Consider the following 22,405-nt stretch of genomic DNA (forward strand, 5'->3'; position numbering starts at 1 on the left):
CCATGCCTGCCTGCTTGCCTCCATGTTTTAGCCACGATGATGGTGGACTCACCCTCTGAATTATAAGCAAGTTCCCAATTAAGTGCTCTCTTTTATAAGTTGCCTTGTTCATGGTGTCTCTTCATTGCAATAGAAGAGTAAGTAAGACACCTGGCATCCAGTTTTTGTTTTGTTTTGTTTGAGATAGGATTTCCTTATGTAGTTACCTCCAATTCACTATGTAATTTAGGATGAATTCAAACTTTTGATCCTCCTGTATCAGCCTTCTGAGTGCTGGAATTACAGGTATAAACTACCATACCTGGCGCCCTGGAGATTTTAAAGTATTATCTAGACAGTCTTACTTAACAAATGGGGAAAATTCGCTTTTAGATACTCCATGTTGAAATGAATATTTGGTTTCTGGTATGAATTGTGTTTCCATGTGAAAATTGCATTTTAAAACAGCTGCCTTTGGTTTTTATCATGTTGCTATAGCATGTGACACATATATTTGAGGGGAGACTGTTTAGACAAGTAAATATTCTTAGATATAGTTATATCCTCATTGTTGGATATGTTTGGAGCTTGTATAATTTAAAAGATCTCAGTTTAATATTAATTCCAGTTCCGTGCTTTGGACTCTGATTGCTTGGATATTATTGTTTATTAAAGTATAGGATATTTGGTTACTTAAATACATTTTAGAATATTTTAGGATCTGGGCGTGGTTGTGCACACCTTTAATCCCAGCACTTGAAGGCAGAGGCAGGGGGATCTCTGTGAGTTTGATGCCAGGGAATTCAAGGACAGCCAGGCAATATGGACCCTGGATAAAAAAATATTCTAGGGATGTGTGTGTGTGATTTTGCTTTATGGCAGTTTTACATTATATTATTTTAGCCTCTTCTTAGAAGATGGTTGGTATTTTACAAAGCTTTGTTTCTGTGGGACAAGATTTTTTGAGTGGTTTTGAAATAATATGAATAATTACGTTTTGAAACAAGGTGTATGGGGTGAATAGTACTCGGAGTCTAGTTTCCATTAAAACATGTTTTTAAACAAATGATTCAGACCGGCACTGGGCCCAAAGGAAGAACTCAGAGAATACAGGAACCTGTATCTGATAGCAAATTCTGTTTTTATGAAACTATTCTCAACAGTGTTAAGAATTTCAACATGATGTTGAAGGCCACAGTGGATTTTTAATAAATGTAATCACTTTATTGTATTCTAGCTTTCCATTAATTTCTAAATTGATTTAAAGTAAATAGTATGAGTTGAAGTCTGTCTAAAATAACAGAAGGCAAGATAGTAATTACTGTTCATCGTGGAATAATGAATGATTTCTTTTGTAGGTCAAATAACTGTTAAGAGAAGGCAATTCCTTTTAGATTCTCAGTGTATACCTTTTGTAGAATGTAGATAAAGTACTTATTATGCAAAGACTATCAGCTAAAGCTGATTTGGGGGGAGAGGGGGTATGAAAAGTGTTAAAATGTCAGATTCCAAATTAAAATAACAAATGGTGATAGCTCTGATCGCTTTACCTGATATAACTATTTTGTGTAATAACTTGATGTATGAAAGACATATTGTCAACATGTAGGACATTTCTTTTTTTAAAAACATCTCATTTGCATAAGCTCTTTGTTTTTTTTGTCGTCCCCCCCCCCAGCTGAAGACCGAACCCAGGGTCTTGCGCTTGCTAGGCAAGCACTCTACCACTGAGCTAAATCCCCAACCCTATAGGACATTTCTTTTAAGAAATTTCAGACCAGCTGGGCAGTGGTGGTGCACACCTTTAATCCCAGCACTTGGGAGGCAGAGGCAGAGGCAGGTGGGTCACTGTGAGTTTGAGGCCAGCCTGGTCTACAGAGTGAGTTCCAGGATAGCCAGAGCTACACAGAGAAACCCTGTCTTGAAAAACCAAAAAGAAAAAAAAGAAAATTTCAGACTTGATGGCTTGGGAGATGGCTCAGCAGTTAAAAAGAGTACCTGCTGCTCTTACAGAAGACCTTGGTTGTGTTCCCAGCACCCACATGGCAGTTTATAACCACCTGTAATTCTCATTCCAGGGAATCAAATGCCCCCTTCTAGCCTCCATGGGCATCAGGCATGTACATGGTGCACAGCTATACATTCAGGCAAAACACTTGCATGCATGAAATAAATATAAAAATTAAAGAAATGCACTAAGTTTCTAAAATAACCTGAAAAATTCAGAGTTTTCTTCCCCCTTGAAAAGGTGTATTTTGGCTGCTGAGGCAAATTTGCATAGGTCTAGCATCAAGAGCAGTATTTTTTTTAATAGTTCTCTGCTTCTCATTTCATTGACAGGTGTGTTTTGAAAATGAGTTGTAAAAATGAAAGACACTGTTCTCATTTGAAAACAGCAGTACATGTAATAGAACCTGTTTTAGTTGTCATCTCTATGTATATGGTTAGGCGCACGTGTGTGTGTGTGTGTGTGTGTGTAAATTTTTTGAGTCTAGAGAATCGTCTATATAAAGACTACAAACCCATATTCTTACTATTGTTTAATTTTTAGGGAGTTAATATCTACAATATGATAGAGCTGTGATTACTGTAAGAAACATGATGTCATTTGTATTTGGTATATTGTATTGTTTTCCTGTTAGAAAAAATGAGTGCATATGCAAAAAAAAGTGATGAATGGTCTGCTGAGATAATCAGCACTTGCATTTGTCCTTTTGATGCTGTGGTGAGGAATATTTTAGTATATTTTGGATAGGCAGGTAGAAAATTTTAAGTACATAAACTGTTAATGAATCCATTCTATCAAAATGCTTAACTTCCATGAAAGAAGGAAGAGAATTTTACATACAGAAAAAGCATCAGTCTCCTAACATTCTTTTTTTTGGGGGGGGGGGGGGCTGGTTAACAGCTTGTGGATATGTGCAAGACTAGATTACTATTGCCTGAGTACCTCAGGATAAGATGGTATTAACCAGAAGAAAACGCATAAGAAAATGACAGAAAAGTCTAAGGAATGAAGGGCTTCATTGGAAATCAGGGCAAAAGAACAAGTTATAAATGATTTGAGAAAGGGGGCTTAGAAATGAAGTTACACGTTTTTGAAAACAGTGACAAAAACAGAAGACTATTTTAACTCTTAATCCCCCGAAGGACTAGAGACAAAGTAGATGCATTGCTTCTCTCTATTGTGTGCACAGAAGGCAAGGTTAACAGAAGGCAGGGAAAAGCTACTTTTCTTACCGTAAAGTTTCTTCTCAATTTGAGCTTATAGCCTTGCTGTTGTCTTGCAAGGGATCTTTGTTTTCTGACAGCTCAATGGAGATCACATGATCTTTAATTCCTATCTCAAATATTGATATCCAGTAATCAAATAAGCTTTTCCACTAATACTTATGAAGTCATCTCATTTTGATGTCTGTATCCTAGTAAAAATATATTGTACACATAAACATTTCAGCTTTTAGTATGTAATAGGTCTTAATATCAGTGTTACTATGTGTATTAACTTTATATTTGACCTTGAAGCTCTAATTTAGACTAAAACTTGTACTGTTTTTTTTAGGACAGCCAGTAGAGGGGACTTCATGTTTTCTGCGGATCGTTTGGTAGGTGGAGGCTTTCCATTTTCATTTCTCTGTTATGCACAGTGATAGGATCCTGGTAGACCAGGGGGCTCTTTTGTTGTGGAGTATTCTGGGGTTGAGAGAGATTGCACTGAGTAACCATTGTCTTGCTAGGCTTCTGAAGTGTTCTTTCCATTAGAGCATTAAAGCGCTGCCTCATTCCCTTTTACTCCAAAGCAATGCCTATGAATCCATTCCTTGTCATTCTTAGATGGATCTTGGCAGTCTGGTTCTCAGCAACTCATAAAATGCCTCATCTTAGGACAATGAATTAAAGCACATTAGAAGAAAACTAAGTATGTTCTGAGACCTAGCATTCACCCCTGTGTATCAACTAATGTGTAAAAACTAGTGTATTTTCTTTTGTAGTTTATAATGTGAATTGTATTTGTTTTGCTTCTGCCCTGTGATATATTCACAATATAAAATTCTAAGTTGGACAATATACTCCTTCTTCAAGGGCATCCTATTAAGTCCTGACCAAACCTAATCCTTATATAGTCAGTATACATCTCAGACCAAATTGCTTTGCCACAGCTTTTCATTCTTGTTTTGATACCTAAGGATGCTCCGTTCTTGGAATGAAATTGATAATTAGTTGCTAAGACTAATGCTCTTCATTCATGAAAATAAACATTGGGTAGATGTTAGGCTCTGCACTAGACTATTTTGGGAGGGAGGAGATAAGACAGTTAGGAATATAGATATGGTCCTTGCTCTTGGGGAATTTACAAGCTTAACACTGTTGTTAGTATTTAGCTTAAGAAAGAAATGTGGCCGGGCGGTGGTGGCGCACGCCTTTGATCCCAGCACTTGGGAGGCAGAGCCAGGTGGATCTCTGTGAGTTCGAGGCCAGCCTGGTCTACAAAGCGAGTTCCAGGAAAGGCGCAAAGCTACACAGGGAAACCCTGTCTCGAAAAACCAAAAAAAAAGTTAAAAAAAGAAAGAAATGTGGCTTATTAACTTTGTAGGTATAATCAAATCAAAGAAAATAGGAAAGGAAGTGTGAGAAACAGGCATAAAACTTTTAATTTTGATTTTTCCTAGAGCATATATTCTAAAAGAGTATAGGCAACTCCTCTTCTGCTTTTGGCTTTAAATATTCTGGCTTGAGAGACCCAATTCTATTTAAACTTACATGGATAGTAATAGCTGTTGGTAGCAGCAAGAGAAATATGGTTGACATTCCTGGGGCAGTAGCCATTGTCTTTCATGTTTTCTTCTTTGTATGTATGTGTGTATTTGTGGAGGTGCATGTGTGTGCTTGCATGTAGAAACCAAAGGTCAACCTCGAGTGTGGAGGCCAGAGATCAGTCTTGGTTGCTTCTCAGGAGCCATCTACCTCATGTTTTTTTTTTTCCCACATAAGGTTTCATACTGGGATCTGGGGCTTGCCAGTTAGCCTAGGCTGACTGGCTGTCAAGTCCTCCGGAGATCCTCCTGTTACTAGGTTATAAAACATATGCTGCCACTTGGCTTTTTTATGTGGCTTCTAGAGATTGCACCTAGGTCTTCATGTTTACAAAACAAGTACTTACCATCAATTGAACCATCTCTTCAGCCTTCTTTTATGTTTTCAGCAAAAAGCAAACAAATAAAAAACCCAAACTGTTTTGAGGCATCAGGAACTTTCACTTTAATGGCTGCTGAGCAGAGTATAGGAGTCTCTGTTTTCTGGTAAATTTTTTCATCTCTCTTTTGTTTCCCTTGTGCCTTCTTTCTTTTCTCTCTCTCTCTCTCTCTCTCTCTCTATATATATATATATATATATATATATATACATACATATATATATATATATATGTATATATATATATATGTTTCTTTTCGTTATAGAAAGTAGGAGTCAAGTTCATGGGTGTTCTAAAATGCTTCTCTGAAACAACAGGTATTATATCCTAGCCAAATGAGATATGTGGCATACTTCACATAGGGTATGGTAATTTGGGCTTCTCAATTCTTTGAGTTGGCTCTGAAGGACCATGATGAGTTGGGGTTAAGTGGTCTGTGTATATTTTTTATTGTTGATGATTTCCAGTCCACCATCTCCTCAATACAAGGGTCCCATCCCTGATAGTGGGCAATTGATGTTATCCTGAGTTTGTGGAGAGTTGCTTCCTACAGTTCTTTACATCTTAATTATTTTGGGGAGAGAGTGGTGAAGGCTGAACTGAGTGCCTTGAGTGTACTTGACACATGCTGTTCCACTGAACTGCAACCCATCCTTTAAAGGAATTTTAGCCATTCTTCTAGTTTTATGCTCTCCTCTAACTTAGACACACCTGTCTCCACACCTATGTTTATATATTTTTATTTATTCTTTGGAAATTTCATATGTGTTTACAATATACATTGATCATATTCCTCCTCACTCCCCCCCAACTCCTCTCACTCCCAGCCAACTTCATATCCTCTTTCTTTTCATAGCCGACAGAGTCTGCTTTATGCTGCCCACATGCACCTGGGTGTGAGGCCATCCAATGGAGTGGGGTCAACCTTTCAGGGGCCACACCTCTAAAAGACAATGACTCTTCCTCCTTCAGAAGCCATCAACTGCTAATAGCTGCTCAGTTAGGGGTGGGGCCTGTGAGCTCCTCCTCCATGTATGTGGAGTGTTGATTGGCTTGATCTTGGGCCTTTCTTGTGCAAATACAGCTGGGGTGAGTGTGCAACGGCCCAGCCATGTCCAGAAAACAGTATTTCACCGCAGTCCTCTCCAACCTCTGGCTCTTCCAGACATGATCATTTCTGTCCCAGAGTTTCAGGTGATGGGGCAGGAAACAAGGCTCGTTTGAGGTATGTTACTAGAGGAAAGAGATAGGGACTTTTGAAAGAAAACATTTCTTCCCTGTAATTTTCTCTTGAGCAAACATAATAGTCAAGGAAGGTGGTAGGTAGCAGTCAGTGTGCTCTTGCATACACTATTCAAAAGGTTTCTGGGCCCATTCTCTGATTCTGCAGGGGGACAAAGTGATGGGCCATTTCCGATTGATCCTTTTAATGGCAGCAGGGTGATGTGTTGTGATAACAGAGAATGAAGCTTCCTACTTCTACCTGCTGTTCCTGATTCTCAATCAGTAACGGACTGAGAAATATTGATCGGAGAAAATGTGCGCTACAGGCTCAGCACTGTCTTTGTTATAGTGGGCTCTGGTTGCTCAGATCTCGCTGTGAGAGACTGCTTCTAATAATTTTGAGTGATTCTTTCCCTCTACCACATAATTGCTATGAGACTCATAAAACTCTGTTTTAACATTTTAAAAATATTTATTTCTTTACTTGTGTGTGCATGTATGTGTGTGTGTGCACACACCTGCTCATACCATTGTGGATGCATGTGAAAGTCATAGTACAACTTTTGGGAGTCAGTTCTATCCTTCTACCTGCTTATCTGCCATCTAGATAGGCTTCATGGTACTTTTCTTTAGCTGAGGAGTCCCAGGATATTCTACTGGGTCCTCCTTCAGACTTAATAAATTGCTTCAGCCCATCTACTTATTCATTTTCTCATAAGGACTTTTAGGTTTTTATTTGTATTATGGTGGACCTTTGTTAAAAATGAATACAAGTTCATTTTTAAATTGCAAAGATTTCAAAGGTACTAGGCAAGGTAGAGAATTCTAGGTGGGCACTTTCCACAGTAACCCATAATTTTATTACTACCGATGTTTTTGCTATAACTCCTTTTGAAGTTTTCCATTCTCATATTCTTGACTGACTCAGAAGGCACATTGGAGCCCTTTGGTGACAGTTATTGTGTCAAATGGAAGTTGGGTCCTTAGCAAAAAGCAGCCTGGCATTTCGATGTGTCCCTGGAGTTAATACATGGTAGGGGCCCCCTTCCTTCCTGCATGAGCTAAACCCTCAGCTCCCGAGGCTAGCAGCTAGCAGGAGACTCTGAAGGCCCTCAACTTACTCTTTCTTTGACTTTGTAGATCAGACTTGTTGTAGAAGAGGGACTGAATCAGCTGCCATATAAAGAATGCACGGTGACCACGCCGACAGGTAATCACGGCTTGCACTCTCAGCTTTTCCTCATAAAAGTCCTGAACTAGGGTGGAGGGAGGAAAATGGAAGGAAGGCGTCTTGTGGAAAATCAGTGTGAAAAATGAGTTTGGGTAGAGCTATTTTTTTAACATCTTAAAAAAAAGAGAGACTTTTGTAAAGAAATCTATGTAGGTGACTTTTTGTTAATGGCTTGCTTGTCAATTCAAGTTAAAGGTTATTACATACTCTTCAGCATGCAGGTGTCGCTTCTGGTGGCAGCCCACCGGGACCAGAGTTAAGAATTGCTGGCAGCTTATCTTCACCTCTGTGGGGAAGCCGCTGCTACTAACAAATGCTGGAGACTGGTTTGGCCCAGAAACTCTGGGTTAAAAAAAAAGATGAGATGTGGAAAAGGGAAAGAAAACTAAAAATGATAAGATTTGGAGGTGCTTTGTTCTAATAAAAATAGCCTACAATCCCCCTTTCAGAGATGTGAAATTCTGATTTTTTTTAATAAACGATTGAAAACTCTTCTATGCAGAGGGTTGCTATGAACAATTGAGGGCTGAGTTTGTTACAGCATAATTGACGCAGTTCAGAATGAGACCAAGTTTTGAGTAGCTTGCTAACTAGTTCAGCCTCTTTCTTCTGCTTGTTAAGGGCTGGGATGAGGAGGCTTTCTGCTGTGGCTCTCAGTGAGGCCCTGGTGTGAATTGATGGGGTATCTAGTATTCTTGGGCTGCAGTAATTCTCCTTTGAATTCAGTTTGGAGGATGTGTATATGAATATTGTGCTATAGTAAGTCCAGTTCCCACTTGATGAAACCCTCCTCTTCCAATTATTCTCACAGGTTTCTTCTGAGGAATTAAGAAATGACTATGAAAAATCATGACTCATTACTTTTACACGAAACCCAAGGTGTTATACAATGTGTCTGGGCAAGGGTTGCTCTGTTCTCATCTGCTTTGAACCATGATCACCTTATAGAATATGCACATTGCTCTAATGATAAAGCATCTATTTTTTACTTTATTTCCCAACAGGGCACAAGTATGAAGGAGTGAAATTTGAGAAAGGAAATTGTGGGGTCAGCATAATGAGGAGCGGTAGGTTTGCATGTGTAATATTTTGTTTCTTTGCATGCATGGAAACAGTTGCTATTTTCCAGGAGAGAGGCGGGCTGGTTTGTCATAATTGCATCCTGCCTTTGCTTAAATCTCACCACCTGTGTTGCCTATCCTCATGGTGCCTTGGAGTCATGGCCCATGTGCTGCTAAGTTTGGCTAATTGTAATTGCAGGCATCTTCCCTAGTGGCCTGCTCCCACGAGGAAGCCAGCTTTTAAAACGTCTCAAAGGAGGGTGGGAGGAGAGCAGGCTGGGAGGACAGGATGCTCCTGTCTTGGGGAGAATGGTTTGCAGACTGAAGGAATGTGGCATACATTAAATTCTGAAGAAGAACATTTGGATACCTGGCTGGAGAAAATGCCTCCTCTGTTTTTATCTGTGTTGCCGGGAACTCTGCCAAAAGCTGGACTTCTTTAATGTTTTAAATTTTATATTCTGTGACTATGTGACTACATAGGCAAAAGTATCTAGCTGTCATTAGCTCTAGATATTTCCACTTCCTGATCTTATACATTTTGTAGTGATGCTTTGAGTCCAACTGATCATCTTAACTAATAACTTTGGTGCAGCAAAATGGCATGCCTGAGATGAGAATGTGTACCCATTACACAGGAATGATTTCTCTTCAGCAAACTGAACTTTTTTTTCACAAGAGCTGGAAGCCTCACTTGTTTGCACTGGAAACAGATGGATTTTTAAAACCTAGAAACATTCATTTTTCTCTTGCTCTGGTTGTGTTTGTGAACAATTGAACACTTCAATTACAAAAGGAGCTTTAGGCTCTGTTCTTGCAGGAAGATAGCTCTTAAGCAGTGAAAGCATTCTCAGGATAGTGTTGTTCAGCATTTGAAGTTGGATATAGTTTCTTCTCAGCTCTGAGAGTCCCAGCTTCTCTGAGAGTCCCAGCTTGGTCCTTGCACCTCTGATGTTTTTCTGTTGGCTTAGTGACTGCACATGAATCTACTGATATTTTAATTATCATCTGCTACCCATGGCCCCTCAGTCAGTGCTTCATCAGCCACTTAGGCCTTGGCCTGACGGAGCTTGTGGTCCCGCAGTCCTGGCCATGCTATGTAGGCTTAAATTAAGTCTCTATCATTCTATTTAACAGTAAGACACAGGAGTCAAAGGCTGGAGTGAAGACATGCTAGCTCAGAGAGGCTGTGTAGCAATTAGCTGACCTTGCTTTTGGCCAGAGATACCGCAAGAGACAAGTCTCTTCCCTAGTCCCAGAACCAAGAGGAAGCTCAAACTCCAGTCTCCACCCTTTCCTTCCTGTGCATCTTCTCTATCCAAATTGCTGCCTTCTGTATGGCCAATTCTGGTCAGCTAGTCACTAGCTCTGCCCCCTTATCCAAGGTATAGTCTCAGGAGTGTCAGAGTGTGAGAAAAATATCCCACAACACACCTCTATTGTTTACCAGATGAATGATTCAGAGAGATAAAGGCAGACTTGAGAGGTTGTGGGTTTTTTTTTTTTTTTTGTCTTTTGTGTTTTGGTACTATGGTTTGAATTCAGAATCTTGTACATGTTATACACACACTATTATCATCAACCTCCATCCCCAGCTTTGACATAGTTGTTTTTATTCTTAAAAGCCACTTGTTGTTTATTGTATATATTTTTAGAAGAAACTGGTTATATGTTTACACTAATGCACTAAAGTTTCCTCTTAAATTTAAATGAAAAGTTAATTTAAAAAATATTAAGTAAATACCAGTACTGGTAGATTTTAAAGTAATGCAAAATCTTAAAGACTGCATGAGAATGATTGATTTTTAGAAAATACTTCTTTAACGGAATTCAGACTCAGGAATAGTCCTGTATTTAGAGGCTGGGGAGATAGCTCAGTGGTTAAATCACCTGCCATACAAGTGTGAAGACTGAAGTTTAACTAAGTGTGTCAGCCTGCCTGTAATTCCAGTACTCAAAAGGCACAGGCAGGAGATCCCTGGAACAAGATGGTTAACCAAATTCGTCATATCAGGAAGCCCTAGGTTCAATTGAGAGATCTTGCCTCAAAAAATAAGATGGAGAAGGATTAAGGAAGACTCTTGAAGTCAACCTTGAGCTTCCACATGCATGCATACACATGTGTGCCCATTCACATGTGACATGTCTACAAACATTACCCACACAGACACATTAAAGAAATGTAGCCGGGTGGTGGTGGCGCACGCCTTTAATCCCAGCACTCGGGAGGCAGAGCCAGGCGGATCTCTGTGAGTTCGAGGCCAGCCTGGGCTACAGAGTGAGTTCCAGGAAAGGCGCAAAGCTACACAGAGAAACCCTGTCTCGAAAAACCAAAAAAAAAAAAAAAAAAAAAAGAAATGTAGCTTGTATTTAGTAACCAATGGAGTGGGCGTCAAGCTGGCTCTATGGGGAAGGGAGAACAACATACTACTCTTTCACTACTTGCAGGGAAACTTTTGTCAGTGAAATCATTGTTGAACTAAGTGATGAATCCTAGCCACTTTTATCTAAAAGGCAATCCTTTGGCCTACAGCCCCCAGTCTTTCATGAATCTTTTATATTTTTCTCTGATGAAAGTAACAAATTTAGTTGGCTTAAAATCTTCTTTAAAAATAATGTGGAAAAGTATCTCTGATGTAGAAGAAGCTCAAGGAACAACCCAGTCAAGCTTTTATTTTTGTAATTATGGAAACAGAAGAGCTCCATAGCTTGTAAGCAGACAATAAGTCTAGCTTATCGTGGTTTCATTGACAAGCCTTTCATCTGCTTTCATTGAGTTCCTACTAAGAATAAAATATAAGCACAGTAGAAGAGAAAGAAGAATGCTTCTGTCTTGATAGTGCTCGTTTTATATTAATAGCGGTGAAAAGCTCTGCTTCGGCCTGTTCTTGGGTTTGCACTCTGTCTGCCGTCACCCTTTGTCCTTGATTGCTTTTCATGTCCTTCTTCAAGGTGAGGCAATGGAGCAAGGTTTACGAGACTGCTGTCGATCCATACGAATCGGGAAGATCCTGATTCAGAGCGATGAGGAGACACAAAGGGCCAAAGTGTATTATGCCAAGTTCCCTCCAGACATTTATCGCAGAAAAGTCCTTCTGATGTATCCAATTCTCAGTGAGTAGCTTAAGTTGCATTTGTAATTTTTTTGTTAGAGTTTAAATTCAAGTTAGTGTCTACCTCCTACGCACCCTTATATAAAAGGCAAAACCAGTTTCTAAATGTGTTTGTCTCTGTTGGATTTGGAGTTGCCCTGGGCAGTTCACTGGGAAATTTTTATTGTGTAATAAGGGAATATACATTAGTCAAACTTGGTTAGCTCCAAAGAACATCTGTTTTGAAATGAACACATTGAAGCAAAGGACCTAATGAGGCAAAATATATAGAACACAGAAAATATATTGAAACATGTTCTGTCTTTACCTTAGTGATTTTCACAAGGTTTTATCCTTTCTAGAGGTAATTTTTTTCTAGTATTCTGCTCTCATCCCTGTACTTTCTCATATCATGGTCTCCCAGGGAAGTGAGCAGGGGTGGTGTTGGTGTGAAATTTGGTATCTCAAGCAATAAGTGAGTTTAGGACTTGTACATTTGATGCCTGTTTATGTTGTATCCATCATCAAAGATAACACTGACAAAGAACAAGCACTTTCAGATGAAGCGTTCACTAGTCAAGTCTTATGTTAAGATTACTGTATTGCCCTTAATTCAAGACCATTTCAATATAGATGTTAACATTGCTAATGGGTTTGGTTGCCTTTTTGTTTTAGGCACTGGAAACACTGTAATTGAAGCTGTAAAGGTTCTTATAGAACATGGAGTTCAACCCAGTGTTATTATCCTACTCAGTCTCTTCTCCACTCCCCATGGTGAGTTAAGTTGCAGCTATAAGTTGAGCTCCAGATGGTGATGAGATAGTGTGTATCTCTCTAGCCTCTTGTCCCAAGGAAAAATAGAGTTGTATGTCCATATTCAATTTAAATCTAGTTTTGGTAGTTATGAGTTGTGTTTGTCATCTCTAAGCTTAGTGATAATATTAAATGATTTTTTGAGACAAGGTATCACACACTGATCTTAATTCAGGCGATCCTTTTGTCTCATTTTCCAAAGCAACTGAGACCACAGGCATATATTAGCATGTCTGGCTTGTTTTCCACCATTCTGATGTTTAATTTTTTATTTCATTATTTTATTTTATGTGTATGTTGTTTTGCTACATGTATGTTTGTGTACCTCAGAGGCCAGAAAAGGGTGTTTGATTCCCCTGGAACTGGAATTACAGATGGTTGTAACCTGCCATGTGGGTGATGGGAATCGAACCCAGGTTCTCTGGTAGTAGTCTTTGGAATGTGACATGAAGATCAGATGTTTTTTGAATTAGATGTCTGTTTTAAGGACATGTGAGGAAGTCATCTATTCCCCATTTCCTGCAAGAGATGTACCTAAATTAAGACTCTGGCTTTCTTACCAAACAATCTAGGGCAATTAGGAATACATGGCAAGAAAATAATCATAGAGGCATAAGAATTTAGTTTCTAGGGTCTTCATTATAGAGTCATTTAGTATAAGAAGTAATTTGAAAGTATGTAAATGGCGTTTGGGAATGGTGACACATTGTTGTAATTCGAGCACTTGGGAGGCAGGGACAAGAGGATCAGTGCAAGTTCAAGGCCAGCCTGCCTGACATAAAGCACCAAACTATATAGCAAGACTGTCTCAAAAACAACAACAACAACAAATGGACTTACATAGATGACTGATAAGAAAATGAGTATATAAGTAATATCTATTTAGAGGATATATTACATACCTTGCAGAAGTTGCTTTTGAACAACATTTAGTGATATAAAAATATAGATAGCAAGTGTGAAAAAGCAGCACAAACAAGGCAATTACATGCTGTGAAATGCATCCCTCCTCCAAAGTCTCAGGACCTTTTTGGAGGGGTGGAAGATCTTAAGAGCCAGAAGTAGTGGATGACTTTAAGGAAACAGTGTTTTATAGACTGTTCCACAGGTGAGCTCATAGAGGATGTGACAGCATGCATATGACCTGTGCAGGCTCAAGCCAGATAAAATCCTAGCTAGCATGGAGATAGGCAAGGTGGACATGGAATCCGACTGCTAGCTGAGAAGCTACTGGCCTCTAATAGCTGCTGGGAGAGGGAGAGTCAGTTTTTGAGTGCTTTGACCCCTGCTAGGTCGACACACCAAAGGAGTTGGGTAACCCAGCCTGTGCTTGATTGTTTGAGGGTGAGGAGAGGAAAAGAGAGAACACAAAAACACATGACGTTGAGTGGGTAGGGAGTAGGGACGAGGTATGAATAAGATCAAAATATATTGTATGAATTTCTCAAAGAATTAATACAAATATAAAGAAATATTGTGAAATGTTACCAATAAGTTTAGAGATGACCAAATACAAATTATAACACTAACTACCAAAAGCAGACTTTAGCATAAAACCAAATAAATTTGACCTCAATGTGACTGGCTAGAAAGATATACAATGCTATTTCAATTCTGGTTTCAAAATGCACACACAGTACTAATAGTGGTTATTTTCAGGCGTAATTCTAAATGACTTTCATTTTTAAGCTTTTGTTTTTTTGGACATTTTCTAAATGTTTTACAGTGAGTTATATTTGTTTCAGAATTGAAAGAGAAATAGATGGCTTCTTTAGTTAGGCTGTTCTCTCATTTCCGGCTAGGCCAGGTTTCAGGCAAACCTCAGAAGCCACAGCATGTGTGTTAGAAAGGCTATTCTCAGTACGCTGTTGTGTCTAATTGTGGCCTATTGGATTACTTTGTTCTTTTGTAACCTAAATGTACCTGGAATTCAAATACTAGTGGTGACTAAGGGTGATTTGCTTGATTGCCCATTGTATGGAGCACTGGTGACATTGAAAACATTAAGATAATCCAGTAATTATCCACCTTTGGCAAAAGAAAAATAATCTCTTTAGCTGTAGTTGTGTTAATTGGAACAGTGTCCCATTGTTTGGCATTAAAACTGAAAAATCCACATTGTGTAGCAGTTTTCACTGTGGCTTTTTGGTTTGGGGTCCCACCCAATCCCCTCATCTTAAGCTTGAATCCTTATTTCTAAACAACTAGCATTCTCTGACAGACCAAAGACGCCTTCACACTTGTTTTATGGTGTTTCAGTTGGAAAACTTTCATTTCATGTGATTTTCCTTTTAGAGAGTGCCATATTACTTGATTCTAGCCAAAGCTGGTGTAATTGAATAATTTGATTTTCAGACCATATTTTTGAGTGGGTAGGAGTATGGTCTGAACTCCTAGCAAAGCTTTTCAGATACCAGATATTGTATAACATTAGAGATTAAACATCCCTAACTCAGCATCCAAAGATGATTGTTCCTTATTTTCTGTCAGTATTGAGTCTGGAGACAATGATTATAAACTTTCTGAATTCTAACTAGTGTTACCAAAATCTTGCAGTAATAACAATTATTTTTACTTTTTGAAGGTGCCAAATCAATCATTCAAGAATTTCCAGAGATCACAATTTTAACTACTGAAGTTCATCCTGTTGCACCTACACATTTTGGACAGAAATACTTTGGAACAGACTAAGTTGTTAAAGGAAGACGAAATACTCTGTGTGATATTATGGTTGTGAATGGATTTCATATTTGTTTTTACTAATTTGTTTGAGAAATAATGGAGAAAATACATTAGGAATACCTTCTTTTTTCTTTTTTCTTTTTTGGCTTTTCAAGACAGGGTTTCTCTGTGTAGTTTTTGGTGCCTGTCCTGGATCTCACTCTGTAGACCAGGCTGGCCTCAAACTCACAGAGATCCGCCTGGCTCTGCCTCCAGAGTGCTGGGATTAAAGGCGTACACCACCGCCACCCAGCTAGGAATGCCTTTTAACATTGGAAGTAGGTGTAGCAACAAGAAATATTGGAAGTTTATTTGTTTGATTTGGTCATTTCCTCACATGTGGTACCAAATTCAACAATGAAGCACACCCACAGTGCTTAAAAAGATGGAAATTTTAATCGTCTGCTCATGGAAATCACCGCACCCTTAGTCAGTGCATGGAAACTGTCGAACTTGTGACGCTCTTGGTTTGGAGGTTGCTTGCAGCTGCAAAGAAACCCAAACAAGAGTTAGTTCTTCAGCACACTATAGTTTACATTTTCTTTACTGTGCTTTTGGCTCTAGGGTGGTTTCTTGTATGTGGTTGTTGTAACTGTCCATACTCTACTTCCTTGTATTATATATGCAGGCACCTTGGAGAAGAGAGAACAAGAATATATCCTGGAATTTTATGTTGCCATTAATGTCCTCGCTTAATTTTTCAGACCCAGGATGTCTGGTTAACTCTTCCGCTAAACTGTTGTGTTCCTCCTGGCTCATTTCCCAAACTGGGGATTGAGGGCAGGTGCTTGCAAAGCTTTAATACAGTGAAGAAGATGGCAGGGCCTTTTCAGTATCTGGATCTGTAACAGGAATCTACAAAGACGGAACCACGAATGCCTGATGCTGACAAGAGAGAGCTAAGTCAGCCCTCTGCAAAGGAACTGAGGAGTTTTTCTAAAGTGTGCAGGAAAGTGGAGGCTTTGCTGCATTTTGTGGCTGATAAGTAAATCAACATGATTCTTTTTAATGTAGTTGTTTCTACTAGTTGCCTTTGGTTTGGAACTTAGTTATTTTGCATGTTTTACAACTATAGCTGTATTAAAATAGACAAAAACTAATGTTCTTTAAAAATATATAAAGTTTGTATGTGCTCATATTTAAGCTTCTAAAAGGGAGAGAAACAATCTTAGACTCAATCTTTGCGCTTTTGAAATGTGCTTATAAAACCCTGATCCCATTCTACATTGATATTAAAACTTCTAACTGTGGTGGCTGGATGAATTACACTCTCCTGGCCCCACAGCCAGCTGCTGTGGGGCTCTGTTCAAAAGCATAAGAAGGAGCAGAAGGTAGTCTTTTAGGAAGAACTAAAGCTGAAAAGATCCGTGAGGCTCAGAGGAGGAAAGCACCTTTGAGTAGATTGACTGGATTTTACCCTCCGTACTTTTACTTCTGTTGTTGTTGTTGTTTGTTTGAGACAGGGTTTCTCTGTGTAGCCCTGGCTGTCCTGGAACTTGCTCTTGTAGACCAGGCTGGCCTTGAACTTAGAGGCCTGCCTCTGCCTCCAGAGTGGGATTAAAGGTGTGCACCACCATGCCCACCTACTTTAGTTTGAAGACTATCATACAATAAAATTAAAATTCATCTAACAGTTCTTCCATGGCAGAATGTTGCCTTCAAGTTCTTACTGAATTTTTTTAAAGATAGGGAGGGTCTCACTGTATAGCCCTGGCTGGCCTGTGATTTCCTATGTAGATCAGGCTGGCCTGGAACTCACAGAGATCCTCCCGCCTCTTGAGTGCTGGGGATTAAAGGTGTTCACCACCTTGCCCAGCTGAAAGTTTTATTTACATTTGTTTGTTAGGTGTCCCTAGGAATGATGTGAGACGCAAATTCAGATGGACCAGATCTGTTGACATTATTATTACATTGAATCAGTCGGAAAGATGATGTTCACTAATTTGGGTGTGGTAGTGCATTCCTGTAACTCTGACATTGAGGAGGTTGAGGTAGGAGGATTTTGAGGTGGAGGGTAGCTTAAGTAACTGAGCCAGATTTTACCTCCCAAATATTTTTTTTTTGGCTTGCCAACCTGAGAGTTGCTGCAGCTGAATGGAATTGGTGCTTCTTTGGGCTGCAGTATTTTGTTTGAAGTGCTTTCCAGAACATGAGAGAATTTCACGTTCAACTGTAGGTATAAAACCGTATTTCAAGCAAATTCTTTTTTGTTTTGAAACATGATCTTCTGTAGCCGAGGCTGGCTTTGAACTTTCTGTGTAGTCAACTCTGACCTTAACTCATCACCCTCATTGAGTTCTGGGATGAAAGGCTTACAACCAGCATGCCCATCTTAAACAAATTCTTTTTATATCATTAACCATTTAGATCCAAATGTCTGCTGCTTTTCAGCAATGAACATGATTAAAAAACATGGTTTGATTCCCACATGGGAAGCCCAGCATAAACAGTAGGAATTATTCAATAAGGTCATATTCCCCACTGATACCTGTACCCTACACCCCTGCAGCTATAACTCTGGTCTCTGAATTTTGGAATGTTTTAGCAAACAAATTCTTACTTGCAGGGTTAATCACTTGCAGGATTCTATTTTCTAAAGTCAACATAAGATTAACAGACCACTGAAAGTAAGATTGGCTTTAGTGACATGAACTTCGGATCAGTCTAAATTGTGTAGGTTCTTTATTGAAGAATAAAGGCTACAGCAAAAATGACATGCAGATAACATATAGCAGTGACTCTCAAAGTATGACATGCATCATAATTACTTAGAGGGCTACAGATTGCTGGGCCCCACCCCTCCAGTTTCTGATTCAATGTCTTGATTTCCAACATTTCTCCTTTTTATAATATGAGCATTTAATGATATAAAACTTCCTATAAAGATTTAGCTATTTTTTATATGTTTTCATTTTCATTCAGGTAAAAATATTTTCTCTTTTTGTCTTCAACCAAGGGTCTTTTAGAATAGTCAACTAATTGCATTAGTCATGCCATTTTTCCATATTTTTCTTTGATATTATTTCTTAATTTAATTCCATTATGGTGAGAGAATATAATTGTTATGATTTGAATCCTTTTAATTTACGAGGGTTTTTGACATAGGATCTTGTCCATAAACTATTGTCCTTTGGTAAATCTTCCATGCTTACTTGGAATGTATGCAGATCCTGTATTGTTTGCTATGAATGTCAGGTTCAGTTGGTTGATAAAGCTGTTCAAGTTTTCTACTCCTTCACTCGTAATTTTTCTGTCTACTTGTTCTGTTGATTATTGGAAAGATATTGGAAGCTCAGACTAAAGTGTTGTATTTGTCTCTTCTTTCAGTTCTCTGAAGGGTTTGGAGCACTCTTTTTAGGTGCAGACTGTTAGAATTGTTGTAGTCTTTTGATAATGTGACCCTTTGCCATTCGGAAATGTTCCATTTTGTACCTGTTAATACTCTGTGCTGAAATCTGTTTTAGCTGATGATACTAATGATCCCAGCTTTCTTTTGACTAGCTTTACTTTGAACATGTTTATGTTTCATCTGAATTTCTTATAAGCAGCTGTAGGGCTGTGTCCTGCTTTTTAAAAAGTTCAATTTGACAGTCTGTCTGCTTTTTGTTGCAGTGTTGAGATAATTTTCAGGTCATGTAATTATTGATTTACTTTTTCCTCATTTTCACCTTCTTTTGGATTGAGTATTATTCATGATTCTATTTTATGTCTTGATAACATTTGTGTCAACTCTTTCCACTAAGTCCACCCTCTGGGACATTTGGTCCAGTCCCTTCCCCCTCTCTCTTTTTGAGACAAGGTCTCTCTATTATGTAGCTCTGGCTGTCCTAAAATTTACTGTGTAGACAAACAAGGCTGTCCTCAAACTTACAGTGCTGGGACTAAAGGCATATACCACCACGCTTGGTCAGCCCAGTCTCCCTTAAAGGAAGGCTGTTGTATTTTTCTGAGCATTTACATTTAATATAGCAGATAAATTAGAGAAATAATAGCATGAGTATATCCAACATTTAGAGGATTCCATGTAAAATATAAATAGACTTGAAGCAGTTAATCCATTTTATAAAGCCATTATATACACCTCAATATTTTTATATTAATCTGATTATTTTTCCCTTTGTCTACCATTATTTGAACTTTTGTTTTTAATTTTTATTTTTTTATTTTTTATTTTATTTTATTTTATTTGGTTTTTCGAGACAGGGTTTCTCTGTGTAGCTTTGTGCCTTTCCTGGGACTCACTTTGTAGCCCAGGCTGGCCTCAAACTCACAGAGATCTGCCTGCCTCTGCCTCCCAAGTGCTGGGATTAAAGGCGTGTGCCACCATCGCCTGGCGTGTCATTTTCCATTGATATTACATCTTGAAACTTAAATTGCTCAATACATACAATTATTAATGCTTTCTGTGACCTGTTTAACGTACTTGAATTCACCAGCAATGCTCACTTCCCACCATATCACACAGAGATAACATAGTTGTTTTATTCCACAGGACACTAAGATAACCATTATACTCCCCACAAATAATTGACTCCTAACCATGTGCCAGATGTTCTTAGGGAAAGGTAATATCACAGTTCAGCCGGATTTGTTCATGTCCAGGTTCCAAGTCAGTATATTAGTTTATTTGAGCTGTTGTAACAAAATACCAGACTGCATGGTTTTAACAACAGAAATAGTTTTGGAGGCCACAGGTCCAAGATCAAAAAGTGTTGATATGTTTGTGTACTTTGCAGAGGCCTCTCTTTGACTTGACTTCCCATGGTCTTCCACCTGTATGTATAACCTTGGTGTTCCTTTGTATGTTCAGATTTTCTCTTTGTATGACTGCAGTCGGATTGTATTAGGGCCCATTTAATGGCCTTGTTTTAGCCAAATCACTTCCTTAAAAGCCCTAGCTCCAATATAGTCACATTTTGAGGTACTGGGGATTAGAACTTCAATATGGATTGAGGAGGCACATAATTGTAATGACAAAAGTAGTCATCTTCTATCAATCCACTGGCTTTTTCTGAGACTTTTTCCATATGTGTTATGTGGCAGGGCCTGTTTCTTTTCTTTATTATTATTACTTTTTGTTTTGAGATAGCATTTCACTATATAGCCCTGGCTAGCCTGGTGCTCACTATGCAGACCAGGCTGGCCTCGAACTCACAGAGATCCACCTGCTTCTGCCTCCAAAGTAGTGAGATTGAAGGTGTGCACCAGCATTCTGGGCAGGGTGGGTTTCTTATGACAAATCTAAGGGTGTGGTTTAGAATTATTTCTACTTCTCTGCTGTGAAATCAGGTGCGACTTCCTTTACTCCATTCTTGGAGTGAGAACAAGCACTGCATATTAATATAAGTTGTTTTGACCTTCAGAGAACTTAGAAGTTTGGAGGTTTAGAGGAATTCCACAAGTGTTTATATGTTATTGCCTATCGCGAAGGGCTATTGATTCATATCTGGGTCAGGCTTCAACTGTTTTAAATTGGTCTAAAGACCCTGTTTGTTCAGGATACAAGCCTTTGCCCAGCTATAAGTCCTAACACCGTCCAGCTTGATTCAAGGACTCTGTCTGGCCCAGGTGGCTAAAGCCTTACTATCTTTCCAGGCTGATTCCTTCCTTTCCTTTTCCTGTCTTCTGGAAGAGTGACCCTTCTACTCTTCTAATCCACTTAACTCACCATTTTCTTGTGAATGCCATTCATTAAAAGGAAATTCACTTTGCTCTAGCAGTCACACTACTGAGTATTTAAGCAGAGAGAATGAAAATATGCTGAAGAGACATCTGCTCTCCCATGTTCATTGAAGCAGTATTCTCAATAATTAAGAAATAGAAACAGCCAAAGTGTATGTCAAGTGATGAATGTATAAAGAAAGCATAGTACATTTATACAATGGGATACTATTCAGCCATGCAAAGGGATGAATTTGTGACTAAATTGGATGAGACTGGAGATTATGTTAAATGAATGAAACAAGCCAGCCACAGATACACATATACTGTATGACTTCTACTATGTGGAATCTGGTGACAACTGATCTCGTGCAGGTTGAGAGTAGAGTGCTTGTTACCAAAATTTGGGGAGGGATGACTGAGTGAGAAAAGGTTGAACAGGGTCACAAGTTACTTAGATAAGAAAGTTCTGCTGTGCTATTACATAGTAGGGTGTCTGTAGATCATCGTTAATGTACTATACATAAGAAATTAGAAGAAAATATTTTGTTAAGTTTTTACTATGAAGAAGTAATAATAAGGAAAAGGATAAATGATTTAAATATTACACAATGTGTACATGTACTGAGATATCATCTGGTATCCCATTAATATGTACAAATTTTGTTTTTATGGATCACTTAAAATAAATTTAAATAAATGAAAAATAATGACTCAGTTTGTCTTTTTTTGAGAAAAGGTCTTACTCTGGAGCTCAGGCTGTCCTTACACCACTCTACAGACTAGACTGACCTCAAACTCACAACAATCCTTCCCCCGAGCCTTCCTGGCTCTTTGGGTCTTTATGCCTACACTGGTACCTATTTCTCACATAGCTCATATCTGCCCTGTGGACCAATGTTTAATCCACCAGGCATGTTGTTGCCATTGTAATTACCTTAGCACAATTAGAAAATATGTTTTGTACCCAAAGATATTGGATCTCCCTACTAAGATTACATGGATGGTAATCATGCTTGGAAATAACTTATTCTCAGATAAAGAAAATGTGATACATTTACACAATGGAGTGTTACTCAGCTGTTAAAAACAATGACATCATGAAATTTGCAGGCAAATGGATGGAACTAGAAAAAAATCATCCTAAGTGAGGTAACCCAGACTCAGAAGGACAAACATGGTATGTACTCACTCATAAGTAGATATTAGCTGTAAAGGATAACCATGCCTACAATACACAGCTCCAGAGACGCTAGATTGGTGCCTACCCCAATTGTTATCAGAGAGCCTTCATCCAGTATCTGATGGAAACAGATGCAGAGATCTACAGCCAAGCATTGGGCAGAGCTCAGGGAATCCTGCAGAAGAGAGGGAGGAAGGATTGTAAGAGCTAGGGGGGTCAAGGTCATCACAAGAGAACCCACAAAAA

General features: G+C 38.8%; 1 protein-coding gene across 2 annotated transcripts in view; it reads left to right on the forward strand.

The window, feature by feature from the left end:
• Positions 1–21,689, forward strand: part of Uprt (uracil phosphoribosyltransferase homolog) — a 30,331-nt gene extending 8,642 nt beyond the window's left edge. For both annotated transcript variants that reach the window (XM_052734392.1, XM_052734393.1), the window contains exons 2-7: positions 3,542–3,584; positions 7,538–7,607; positions 8,633–8,695; positions 11,642–11,803; positions 12,457–12,555; positions 15,179–21,689. In XM_052734392.1, the coding sequence (XP_052590352.1) occupies positions 3,542–3,584; positions 7,538–7,607; positions 8,633–8,695; positions 11,642–11,803; positions 12,457–12,555; positions 15,179–15,285 (544 nt within the window). In that variant the 3' untranslated portion in view covers positions 15,286–21,689. The remainder of the gene's footprint in view (positions 1–3,541; positions 3,585–7,537; positions 7,608–8,632; positions 8,696–11,641; positions 11,804–12,456; positions 12,556–15,178) is intronic.
• Positions 21,690–22,405: the final 716 nt, after the last annotated feature.

The sequence above is a fragment of the Peromyscus californicus genome, unplaced genomic scaffold (genome assembly GCF_007827085.1).
Source record: "Peromyscus californicus insignis strain IS unplaced genomic scaffold, ASM782708v3 Scaffold_10__1_contigs__length_136768540, whole genome shotgun sequence".
Taxonomy (NCBI): Eukaryota; Metazoa; Chordata; class Mammalia; order Rodentia; family Cricetidae; genus Peromyscus; species Peromyscus californicus.